At 41.6% G+C, this 12,918-nt stretch overlaps 1 protein-coding gene across 2 annotated transcripts; it reads left to right on the forward strand.

Annotated features, from left to right (window-relative positions):
- The first annotated feature begins 566 nt into the window (after positions 1–566).
- On the forward strand, positions 567–10,708 carry dact1 (dishevelled-binding antagonist of beta-catenin 1). Of its 2 annotated transcripts, none has more exons than XM_061255450.1 (4): positions 567–1,269; positions 3,821–3,953; positions 5,865–6,020; positions 8,191–10,708. In XM_061255450.1, exons 1-4 carry the CDS (start codon positions 940–942, stop codon positions 10,017–10,019), a joined length of 2,448 nt encoding a protein of 815 aa, XP_061111434.1. In that variant the 5' UTR covers positions 567–939; the 3' UTR covers positions 10,020–10,708. The 2 variants fall into 2 exon arrangements, with proteins under 2 accessions (XP_061111434.1, XP_061111443.1); XM_061255459.1 differs by lacking the exon at positions 567–1,269 and adding an exon at positions 2,103–2,189.
- Positions 10,709–12,918: the final 2,210 nt, after the last annotated feature.

Consider the following 12,918-nt stretch of genomic DNA (forward strand, 5'->3'; position numbering starts at 1 on the left):
AAACCCAGGGCTATTAAGTCAGCTGAACAACGTAATCCACCGACATTTTCTAAAAGTAGTTTCTATGGTATTGGTGACCTGCAACCGTAAAATTCGTTAAATTATTTCATGCTGTTGCCGTTTATCTCAGGGGAGGGCGCTGTCACTCCTCTGCTCAGACCACGACCACAATTTGGCATACTTCTTAATAAGTGTTTGCAAAATGTTAATTTGCTTATATGAATATCCTTGCAGATATAGCCTGCCATTGGAAGTAATGTCTGGAAATACACCACAAACGTAGCTATGGGAATAAAATTGTTCGGATATGAACGGATATTCATTCTCAACTTTCGTGGAAAGAAAGTCGGCTACCACAAATATATTATTTCGTTATGTGAATCAAGATTTTGACTTAATTTGTCTGATATTAATAGACAGAATCCAGGTGATATAACGTTAGTGCAGAATTATTTGACACTACTTAACTATTTAAGAAGACGTCTCGATGTGTTACGACTCCTAAGAAATGAATAGACAGGCACTAGGACGCGTAAGCACCGCGGAGTAGTTCACTATGATGTGGGATTTGGTGTGAGCAGCCACATTAGTCAGAGCTTTCAGAGGGCTGAACGCCGTTGATGGGAAGACAGCCTTCGTCCACAGTATATAATATTTCAACTCAAGAAGCTACACCCGTTTTCGGAAACTACAACATTATTGGGCCGACAACGTATATGCTTAAGGCAACTTGTGCAGCTTTGAAATAGTTTGTAGTACGACCAGGCAATATTTTCTTATTTAGGCTTTATGCAACTGAGAGTCGAAATCTGCTACTGCTTGGAAGTTTATTTAGGTTTTATAAAGCACGGTTAGCGTGCTTCAGTGCCTGACACGCCAGTTTCTCTTCTTTTCTTAAAATCAATGGTGTAATTAATTTGTTCCTGTGGATAGCCTACTATGAAGCAAATAGGCGCTGTAGATATTCTGGACTCCAATGAGTGCTTGTTGGTTCGGGACAGGAGAGATCGCGAAATGCGCTCCCGGGAAAGGATGGAAGGGGAAGGGGACCGCTTGCGTACTCGAGATAGACTGGAAGCAACGGTTGCCGGACTGGGAGAATTGGAATACCTGAGACAGAGACAGGAATTGTTGGTGAGGAGTATACTAAGTCACCAGGAAAATACTACAATAGCCGGGGGAGAAAAAGTATGTGGCGCAGCGGAGAACTACTTGAGCTCCGAGGAAAAACTCTTGGAAGAAAATATCTTATTGCTAAAAAAGCAGTTGGTACGTATTTGCGTTGTTCCCTGATGTATTGTACTTACATGTTTCTATAGTTAGTTCGTTTATGTTCACGTTTGCTTATTAGGCTATAATGGACAGAGTAGTACGATTGTGATGATGGCATTATATAGCCTAGTTTTGTATAAATGGCGATTGTAACGCATAGAGAATGCAGCGAATACACCGACTGCGGTAGTCTTCCTCAATCAAGAGGTTGGGCTGTGCAGTGGCGATTGTTTTACGCTCGGGCAACGATTCCCATTGATGTACACCCGTTATGGACAGGCAGAATAAATTAATTCGTACACGGGTAAACTCTTGCATCTCCTGTAAACATAACCCACAATCATATTGTTACCGAAGCTCTGATAACTCACGCATAGCCTCTACAGACTAACGTGGAAATGTAATTCATTTATTTTAAAAACGTGAGGTACTTATGTCCTTGACTGAATTGATTCCCATTTTAGCATGACATTTTTGCACCTTCCAGTTGAAAGGATTTTCATAACATCAAATTAACATTAATTTTACACGGTAATTTTACACGATAAAATCACAAAAAATGACTTGCGAAGTCTCCGATACTTAATTTTGTACGTGTTTCTAATCCATAGTTGGCTACAAAGACAATACTGGCAAACTCAAGAGAATTGACAATGGAAATGCAATGATAGGGATTTAACAGGCATGACGGTTATTTAAATATAACTTCCTGGAGGCTGAAGGAAATTCCTGATTGACTAATCCGGGATATGAGGGGGTCCAGCTGAGTTACAATGGACGGGGTGATTTAAATGAACTTTTTACAAGCAAACCCTACACCCCCTGCTGTTGGTAAAGGAAGCCGAGGGGTTACCGACTGGTTGTTTGGGATATAAGACCCCGCAAAGTGGTGAAAATACACCAGTTTTAATTGGGAGGTATTTTCGCAATAATTTGAAATTGAAATTAGCAGCGGAAATGTAATTTGTTGTGAAGTGTTTGCCCAAGCATATGGTCATATATGGCCTTGTTTCGTGCATTAGCCTTCATTTGTTTCTTCATTTTATGACGAATTTTTAATGTGACTCGAAGGTCATTAGATTTGAGCGTGAAATCTTTTTCTTAGTTTTGGGCTTCCGGCTGATTTACAAGGTCATTAGAATATACCTGATATATTAACATTGAGCCACGAAAACCTTTGTTTAGTGTGATGTTTATTTTATTTGGCCTATTTACATGATACCCACTAAGTCATTCTCCTTTAGGCTATGTTTTACAAACTGGACAGCTCAAACATTTAACTTACTAACAACTATTCAGATGTTCATCAAAGGCAGAAAAGCAGTCTTGGTCGCAAGGCAACGCCTTCAACCGCCCATGTAAATATTTCGAATCCATTTCAGAATAGCATAGTCTGCCATTGCTTTCTAGAATGGTACATTGTGGAAAATGGTCTCCGAAGCCGTAGCGTGTTCTGAGCCCAGGGCACATTAATCACCTAGTGCCTCCTGTCAAGAGGGCGTGTTATAGGCCGGCAGTTACAGTGGGTGCAGAGGGAGCGCTGCTCAATGTAGGACTGAATATGTAACAATTCTGGTCTCGTGCGCGGAATAGTTATGTGCGCAGGAAAAATCAGATGGGTCGTTCGCAAACCCCCATTGTAATGTATGATGTCTCTATTACGACCGTTGAAGACCACGTTTTCATTGTTCCTTTCTTTCACCCCAGCTGAATTGAAATGCGCCACACGATCGAGGTGTTGTCAGACGTGTCCCATGCCGCAATGTCCGCATGTTTTTCTGATGGGAAAGACGTTTTTAAAATTTGTGTATTTTATTTATTTTTTCCACAGCAGCGGTTCTTTCATTCACCCCACTGGCACACATGCAATTGTAGGGCCCAACATTCTGTCCATATTTTTTTAGACCAAGATGCAATTAATATAGAGATTTAGCTGGGTTTTATTTACATGCATCATACTGCTGGGCCGGAGTTTGCATGTTCTCCCCGTGTCTGCGTGGGTTTCCTCCGGGTACTCCGGTTTCCTCCCACAGTCCAAAGACATGCACGTTAGGCTGATTGGAGAGTCTAAATTGCCCGTAGGTATGAGTGTGTGAGTGAATGGTGTGTGTGCCCTGCGATAGACTGGCGACCTGTCCTGGGTGTATTCCTGCCTTTCGCCCAATGTATGCTGGGATAGGCTCCAGCCCCCCTGCGACCCTGATCAGGATAAGCAGGTTCAGATAATGGATGGATACTGCTGGGCATTAAGCAATAGGCTAAATGGAGAGCTGGCTGGCCTTGTGCAGTTCTAGTCCATGTTGTTAAAACTGACTGAATAGGAGATTGCTCTCCAAATAGCCAGGGATTCCCTGCCATTTTGGGGTTTGTTTTCATCCTTGGGTATGAATTATGCAAAATTAGATGATTGAATTAGCATTGAGCCAACAGTTGCAGGCTTGATTATCTTGGGTGTCTTATGCAATGTGTTGAACTCTTTACAGCTGATTGATATTGTCAGAAATGCTGGGAGAATAACCACATTCTCTTCTGTGTCCTACCCCTCTAGAACTGCCTGAGGAGAAGGGACGCTGGTTTAATTAATCAGCTGCAAGAGCTGGACAGACAGATCAGCGATCTGCGACTGGACACTGAAAAGGTCTCACATGACCACATGGAGACTGACAGCCGCCCTAGCTCAGGTGGGACTACAGCACAGAAACCCGAAAATCTGAGAGATGAGCAGCCCAGTTTGCACGTGCAGGATATGGATTCATGTGGCTGTAGAGAATGGTATTATCTGTGGTATGTCAGCAAGGCATAATGATTGGGGTTGGCTCAATCAGCAAGAAACCCTTTTGGGGTCATAAACCCTTCCTGTGGTTCCAGGGATGCATTATTAAGAAATGGGAGGACAGTGTCACTGAGCCATGGTCCCTTTAGCTGCATTTGAGCAATAAAGGTATTTTACCCTTTTGAGTTAAATGCTCCTGCCGACGAGCAGCTTTTCTGACTGCACTTATCCAGCATTCATATGGTATTTCCAACATTCGTCTTTAGAAATGTAATGCCATTTATAGTTTAGTATAACGTATATGTATATTAGCAGCTAGAACATGTATTCGCTATATATATTGATCATTCACAGTTGGGTGTGGTGATTTTGGCAAGATAAATGGGTGGGCCAGGACACTATTTACTATTTACTGAATGTAGGACTAGGTCAGTGCATTCATTTGCACCACAGAGCTTTAAGAAACACTGGTGACACATTTGAAAGAGGCCTAGAGGTAGTGGCAAGTGACCATAAAGTCAGGAGGATTTCTAGTTATGCTAACACTCGGGACATAGGTAGGGTACTGTATTTTCATTAACTGGGTCTTGTAGTCATCCAGGCCTCCACAATTTGGCAATGCAGATCCCTCGTTAAGCAACCAGTTGAGTACCTATTGCCAAAACGAAAATGGTAAAGGGTTTTTCCAAGCTAGTTTCAGGATATATAGTCAAAGAATAAAGATATGATAAGACGACGATAAAAGGAAATTATTGCTGACATCTTGAATATTAGGTGCACTGTGGAGAGAAGGCAATATTGCAAAAACCTGCCCTCTGTTCAAGGTTCAGGAGAGATGTCTTACTGTCTTGCTTATCACTGGATATTGACTGCCTTCTGTATACACCTATAGTACTACCTGAATACTTCTGTTTGCAGGTAAAATGCTTTGAAGGACAGATAATGCAAAAGAGAACTGTAAATCACTGGTTTGTTTTACAAAATAACTTTTACTTATATAAAAGTTATTGCATTTAAAGGCAATAACCTCACCAGATCATGTCACCTTTTTGCAACTCTTTAAGACTGCTGCCTAAAGTTATTTATTCATGGATAAAAGGAATGCCACTTCAAACAGATTCACTTCTTCATAACATTGCCTTTTGAAAGGGTGACAATAAAAATCTTTATATTCTTGTCCAATGTAGAGATGACGATTCAAGAAAATGCATTTTAGTCCGACTGGTTTATTTCAATTTAGGTGGATATCGCTATATGTAGTATTTGGTTTCGATGTACATGACTATAGATTCATATCTCTGTGATTGACAATAAACAACTTCATATCTACGCTACATTCAGTCAACACAGAGTTCTCTATGCGGTGCTTAATACTTCTGCCACCTTGTGGTGTTTTATGACTTATGAAAGGTAGCTTTGGAAAAGTAATGTAACTATTTCACCTGCCAAGTTTCATGTATGCTTCATATTTGCAATTGACAATGTGTTGTGGCTTACTTCATAGTCACTCAGGCCTCAGATTATTCAGATCATTCACGTCTCTTGAAATGTCTCCCGTTGCTTATCAGCTGTTTAGTACAGCAGCTCATAGCCCTGTCTTTATCCAATAGATAATATCTTAAAATGCTTCTTTATGGTGCATTGCCACAATATCAAATATCCCAAGTTTCAAATCCAGCTGCACCAATTTTTTTCATTGTTTGAGAGAATTTTATTTTACGGCTCAGTCTGTCATGCTATAAATTGTGCAATAGCGACTGTGCTCCATCCCCAGGGGGTGCAAAACCTGTGTGCTAAAATGTTATTTCCCCAACCCCAGGTTTTTACGAGCTGAGCGATGGGGCATCGGGATCCCTCTCAAACTCCTCCAACTCTGTCTTCAGTGAGTGTTTGTCCAGCTGTCGCTCCAGCACCTGCTTCTGCAGCCCTCTGGATGCCTCAGTCACTGTCTCTGAGGGCAGGCCCAAATCGTCAGGTGAGTCTGTCCCGGGAGTCTTACGGTGCTCAACGGGGTTTTTGTTTCTTCATAATGTATCTTGCACAAACACTTGGTAACCTTGTGATTATACTACAAAGCACTCGGTGCTTCGGTCTTGTCCTTTGGTTGCCCAGTCTTCCTGCAGTGTGTACCTGAGAGTTGCTGTCTTAAGAAGAATCTTGCCCACCAAATCCATCCATCCATCCATTATCTTAACCTGCTTATCCTGAACAGGGTCGCAGGGGTGCTGGAGCCTATCACAACATACATTGGGTGAAAGGCAGGAATACACCCTGGACAGGTCACCAGTCCATCACAGGGCGCACACACACCCATTCACTCACACACTCACACACTCACACACTCATACACTCATACACATGGGCAATTTAGACTCTCCAATCAGCCTAACCTGCATGTCTTTGGACTGTGGGAGGAAACTGGAGTACCCAGAGGAAACCCACGCAGACACGGGGAGAACATGCAAACTCCGCACAGAGAGGCCCCGGCCGACGGGGATTCGAACCCAGGGCCTCCTTGCTGTGAGGCAGCAGTGCTACCCACTGCACCATCCGTGCCGCCCGCCCACCAAATCAAGACCCATAATTCTGTGTATACCGAAATTGCTCGTAAAAGGTCCATTTCGCAAGAAAGAAAATGATACAGTGACTCTTGCTGAAGAGATAAGAAAGTGTGGGCAATGCCAATGGTAATTAGGCAATCAGCAATCAGTGCGAGAGGCAAGGATTTCTAATGCAAATGGAGTTAACAGATGTAGCTTGTTGCTCAACTAACCTTATTTAATATATTTACATTGTTCAATACATTCATGCATGTTTAAATTGTTTGTTGCGGCCCTTAATCCATTGGAGGAAAAACAAAATGGTGAACAAGATAAATATTGTATCACGAGTGCTACGACAGTGTATTGTTGATATATTCGAAAGGTGATGACCTTTCACAACAAAAAGCATTATATACTGTACAAGACAATTTTTGCCATTTCTTGATTGATACTTTTCTAATATTTAAGGCTATTCAGCAGGATTAACACTCAGCTGAAGTTACCTAATGTGCAATGAACATGAGTGAATCCTGTCATTCTTCTTTTTTACCTTTTTGTAACACATCATCATTCGCTTCAATTGACAATTAGATGAAGAATTTTCCAGTTTCAAGGTCATGTGTCGTCTGTCCACCTGTGGAGTTAAACTCACAGCCCTTTAGTTTGCCCTCCTTCTAGACAACCCCTCCTACCACTGATTGCCTTGACCTCTCTAGAGAAAATCACTGCAGTACCTCCCCAAACCTGCTCTTCCCCCCTCCCCCCTCCAAAGCTATACCTCAGGATAGCTGATGGGCCGAAAGATTATTTCTTTTGGTGTTTTTGCCTGGTTTGTTTTGAAAATATGACATTTGGTCTAGAACACAATAGCTTGACAGAAGAAAAGAATGCCGATAACACTGGCAGAAAAGACCACTTCCTGGCTTTGCAAAGTGGCCATCAGGGCCACACCTATGATAAGAAAAAGAGAAAAGGCTCATTAACAAGTGAAAACACACAGAGTTAGCAAGTGCACCCTGAGAATGCAAGTTGTGTGAATACCTAAGCTCGTTCTGTTGAATCCTTCTATAAGCTGCATGGGTCTAAACTTTCATTCTTTTTAATAATGAATAATTATTACTAACTATAATGTTCAGGAGAGAACCTCTTCATTGACGATTAGGGTTGCAGTTTTGGCCAAGATGCTACAGTTTTAGTGTTGGTTGATTTGCTCATTTGTAAAAGTGCTGCAGTTCAACTGGTCAAAATTATCATGCAAATTCAAATATCCTGCCATTTGTTTACACTTTAGAATGGTGTTCTATTCCTTTTTGAATGAAAGGCATCTCATTTAACATTGTTTTAAAACATCAAGTCATCTTTTTGACAATGTAGCACTCCACGCATCAATATGTTGCATATGCTTATGCTTGTGTGTGTGTCAAACGCCCATGTGTGCTCCTGTGTTTCTGTTTATATTTAAACTTATATATTTATATGTTCTTATACTCATTCCAGCTGCAACCACACCCCCATGCTCATTTCTTCTTGTTGGTATGTGCTGGAGTGTTTTTGAAGATGTGCCACTGTTGTAACTCTGAATTCCTGGCTTCTTTGTTTCAGATGACGTGTTGGGTTGTGTTGAGTGTGAGGGTCCATGTGATGAGTCAAATTCTGGAGCAGTAAAGAGGTCATTCTCTGCCCCCTACTCTCCTTCTGTTGATGGCTCGTCTGACAGCCAGTCCAAGTACCACTGTGACCTAATCGCCAAGAATGGGAGTGATGTATACCGCTACCCCAGTCCGCTTCACGCTGTGGCTGTCCAGAGCCCCATATTCTTTCAGTCTCTTGTCAGCCACTTGAAAGATGACGGTGTCCCACTGAAGGCTGGTGAGGCATTGTGCGACTTGGGAAAGGCTGAGCAGCCTGTAGCATCCCAGAGCCCCGGCTGGCCAGCTTCCTGCACACCCAGCAAGAAATTGGACAATTACATTTTCGGCCTACTTCAAAGGAGGGTTCAGCCTATGAGGACCAGCAAGCCAAGGACCAGTATAAATACAGACCCTTCCAAGAGCATTCTGAGGCAAGCCAGCCTCTGTGTGCGGCAAGCCAGTGGCCAGTCTCAAGGCAAGACCCCTGACCTCAAGACAAACTGGCCAGTGTGTTTATCAGCTGGTGCAATACACAACGGTGACACTGGTGTGGGGTCTCCCTTGAAACAGTGGGCATCTGAGGTCAAAGGTGAACCTTCAGAGAACTGTAAGTCCCACATCTTGAGCTGTGTTCAGAGTGAACGTTTAAATGAGAAAGATGTTCAGACAAACAGCCTCCCAAAACAGAAGGGGTTTGCGGCCAGTAAAGGCCTGCCATCGATTGCTACATCCAAGGATTACCAGGACCCTGGCAGCCCTCATGTGGTCTCTTCCACAGTAGATAACTATCCTTTCTTAGAAAAGATGGAAAGCCCAAAAGTTTCACAGCAAAAAACTCCAAAATCTGCCCAAGCCATTTTGCCTGCTCTGGAGGACAGGCCTACCCTTGAGTTGGTTAGTTTGGGCTCCTCCTCCCATAGTCAGGACGAATGTGGGCCGTTGGTCAGTGCCCAGTACATCCCGGCTCAAAAGCAGACTGTGAAGCTGCGTAAAGGCAGTAAGAATGTGAAGGTTGTGAAAGTGAAGAATGCCTCACTGAAATCACGGATTCCTGCTGATCCTGTCCTGGAAGCTGGGCGAGAGAAGCCACGGGCCGGGTCCCGGAAACATCGTTTCCCCGAGGAAGCGCACAACCCGCACAAGACCACCAGGAAAACCTCCTCCAGAGCCAAGAGAATTCCTGCAGTCATCCCAGAAGGGCAGGTTGTGGACAAACACCCTCCTCCACCGACAGCCAAGATGGCTGCCTCAAGACATCATGCCCATGGTCGTGATTCCGTGCTTGCCAAACCCAAGTACAAGAGGAGTGATTACCGGAGGCTGAAATCTATAACTGAGGTGCCATATGAGGAGGCCATGAGGAGAGCACGGATGAGACAGAAAAAGGCAATTTTGGGGCATGTATCTGCAATGTACCTGCCATCTAACAGTCAGTACACCAGTCCTTATGCCTATGTCGGCAGCGACTCTGAGTATTCTGCCGAGTGTGCCTCCTTGTTCCACTCTACCATCATGGACACAAGTGAAGATGAGAGAAGCAATTACACCACCAACTGCTTTGGGGACAGTGAATCCAGCTCCAGTGAGGTGGACTTTGTAGGGGAGAGCACCACTACCAGTGACTCGGAAGAGAGTGCGGGGGTGAACTGGCCCCAGTTTGGGCAGACGGGGTCCGTACTCCCCCAGGAAATGACCTCTACACAGGCCAAGGCTTTTGTGAAGATCAAGGCATCGCACAACCTCAAGAAGAAGATACTCCGTTTCCGGTCAGGGTCTTTGAAACTTATGACGACTGTGTAAGAAACTTCATAATGATGCTGCCAATTGAATTGGCCCCTTTTCACCCAACAAGTGCCTAGTCTGGTTTCAGCATCTGGTTATAATCTGTCCCTGAGACTTTTAAAAAGAAACATAAAGGGGGTATGACCACCGGTATATGTGTTCAGAAAACCCCCTATACCTGCACTTTCTGAGAGATATCACACATGTTGGGTATTGTTTCAGAAGCATTATCTGTGTAGCCCCATTATTTTAATGTATTTAGCCATTTTTTTATATTTATTGACTCCATATTTGCAGTAGTGTGCCTTTATGGTATATTATGTAAATACATGTCATTGACCTGGTTTACCTTTGTATTAAAATATTTAAAGCCTAATATATTTGATTAGTCCTGTGGAAAGGAAAATATGGAATTTGACAGATGAATGAAGCAGATCTTTACTCTAAGTGAAGGGGAAGAAAGCTCTCTGGATAGACTCAGTCTATTTTGGGTTGCAGAGGTTTCAGAACATCTTCAAGATAAGTGCTGATAACATGGTGCTTCTGATATATGTGCACATAATATATGCATGGGAAACTGCTTTACCTGTTTATGTTGATGCCAAATAGCTGTAAATTGCATCTGATTGTATAGAACATTTCTGTATATTGTTAAAACTGGTGCTTTCTTTTTATGCTTTAATAAATGTCTGCTTTAAAGTTCAGAATTGTGATTAGAGTATGTTGTTCGAGAGGAAAACCATACAGAAGATTGGCGTTCTTTTCTGCAGATGAAAGCGGGACATTCCACTGACCTCCCCTCATACTCATGGTCTTCTGTCATTTTATTATGCTTCATCATGGGTCTCTGAAATCACAAGTTAATTCTGTTTGTTTGTTCTATAGCCCCTTTATCGCTGAGTGTGAAGACCTGATGGAAATGGTACAGAATGTGCAATTATTAAAACTGACCAACAGGACGTCACTTTGGAAGATGTGCTTTATACATCAGTGAGGCATCAATCATGTGTGCCAATATACCTTTTTGGCAAGTATTGTTCATGATATGATGTATATAAATCAGCCTTATTTCTGATCTGCCTGAGTGCTAGATCCAAAGATAGCAATGAAGCAAATAACAGTATGTCATCACACATTTGCAGAACTACATTTTCTTGCACCAAAGTAAACTAAATGAACCAAACAATTATGCAATATATGCAATTTAGTGGTCATCTGTATGAACATAAACAGTGGCCTAAAAAACATTATACTGAGTAATAATTCATTTTAATCATTTCATTGTTTGTGGTTCTGAGAAGTCAATATACAATATTTTTTAACAAAGTTATGTCTGGGCAGTCACTATGCTAGTACTGTATAGCTAGCTAGATTTATCTCTGAAGAAGTTAAACTGAGAATTTAAACATGCAGTTATGTCTTCTACCATAACAATTTAAGGTCATTGCACTTGCTACAAATCATGTATCGAAAATCATACCCATGTGGGTATTAGGCTGCCATTTAAAAAATGATGTCAAATTGTCATGTTTAGGACAAACTGGCCATGACAAATAGACTCAGAGGTATGGCTTGTTCAAATGTTGAAAATTGTAGACTATAAAAGGTGGTTTTGCATTCCAAACATGCAAAATTGCAATTATAAGGCCATAATAATCTATAATTATCAGTCCACACTGTAATAGTGTGCTTTCATAGAAATGTGACTGTGACTGTATAGGATAAATAAGGATGATTATACCTGTGCTATAATCAACTTTTCTACAAGGAGAAATTGTGAGTTGCTTCATGCTTCTCACGTAGCAATGTGTTTAGATGGAAATACCATCGTACATGTTCTGTCATTGCTTTCAATTACTATCATGGCATTTAGACTTTGTGTATGTGTATGTAATTCCTTAAAATGATAGTATAAAAAAAATATAGTACGGAGATATTGCAACGCTTCACATTATATATCGGCAAATGAAATTAAGACAAATGAATGTAATTTTCAAATATTTGTTGAAAGAATTTATGCAATTGTAGTTTCAAAATTGTCCACATTTAAAATACAGGATATACTACATTTCTGGAAGGGGATTTTGTGATATGCTACATTATTGTCTGTAGTTTGAAGTTACTGTGTGTATTTTAGTGACACTAGAATGATGTATTTCTTTCAGCTGTAAGTGTATTTGTAGATCTGCCATCAACATGATGAGTACCGTGCATCTGTGCCATTCTGTGCTATTAGGAGTGTAAACTGATTCTTGTCTGCCCATAGCTAGACGCCTTGGAATGTAAAGTTGGACCACATGCAATATGTTAATTATTTAGAAAATGTCATGTTTTTATACACACAGAAATGCACACACCCACACACACACACACACACACACACACACACACTCACACACATGCTCATAATGTTTGGGGCAAAAACTTTTCTTGATTTGACTGTACTCCATAATTTTAGATACGTAATCAAACCATTCACATACAGTTAAAGTGCTTCTATTAAAAAATACAGTTGTATTCTCTTTAGTCTGCATCTATGCTTACATCCTGGAGACTGTTCTTCATCTGTTCAGCATTTGAAAAGGGGGTTTCTCTTCACAATTGAAAGTTCTCTTTGGTCATCAACTGCACTGGTCTTCTGTGATCTACCAGGATGTTTGCTATTGCTCACCAGTGCATTCTTAAGAATATACCAAACTGTTAATTTTCACACACTCAATGTTTTGGCTATGTCTCTGATTGATTTATTCTGATTCCCCATGATGGCCTGCTTTACTGGCATTGACAACAAACCTTAAGCTAGCTTTCTTGTGCATAGACTAATGATGCAACTACACACTGGTGACTAAGAAACACCTGAGCAGCTATCCTAATACATTTGGTCCCCCATTATGCATAGATTATGCATAGTTCCTAC

Source organism: Conger conger, chromosome 1 (genome assembly GCF_963514075.1).
Source record: "Conger conger chromosome 1, fConCon1.1, whole genome shotgun sequence".
NCBI lineage: Eukaryota > Metazoa > Chordata > Actinopteri > Anguilliformes > Congridae > Conger > Conger conger.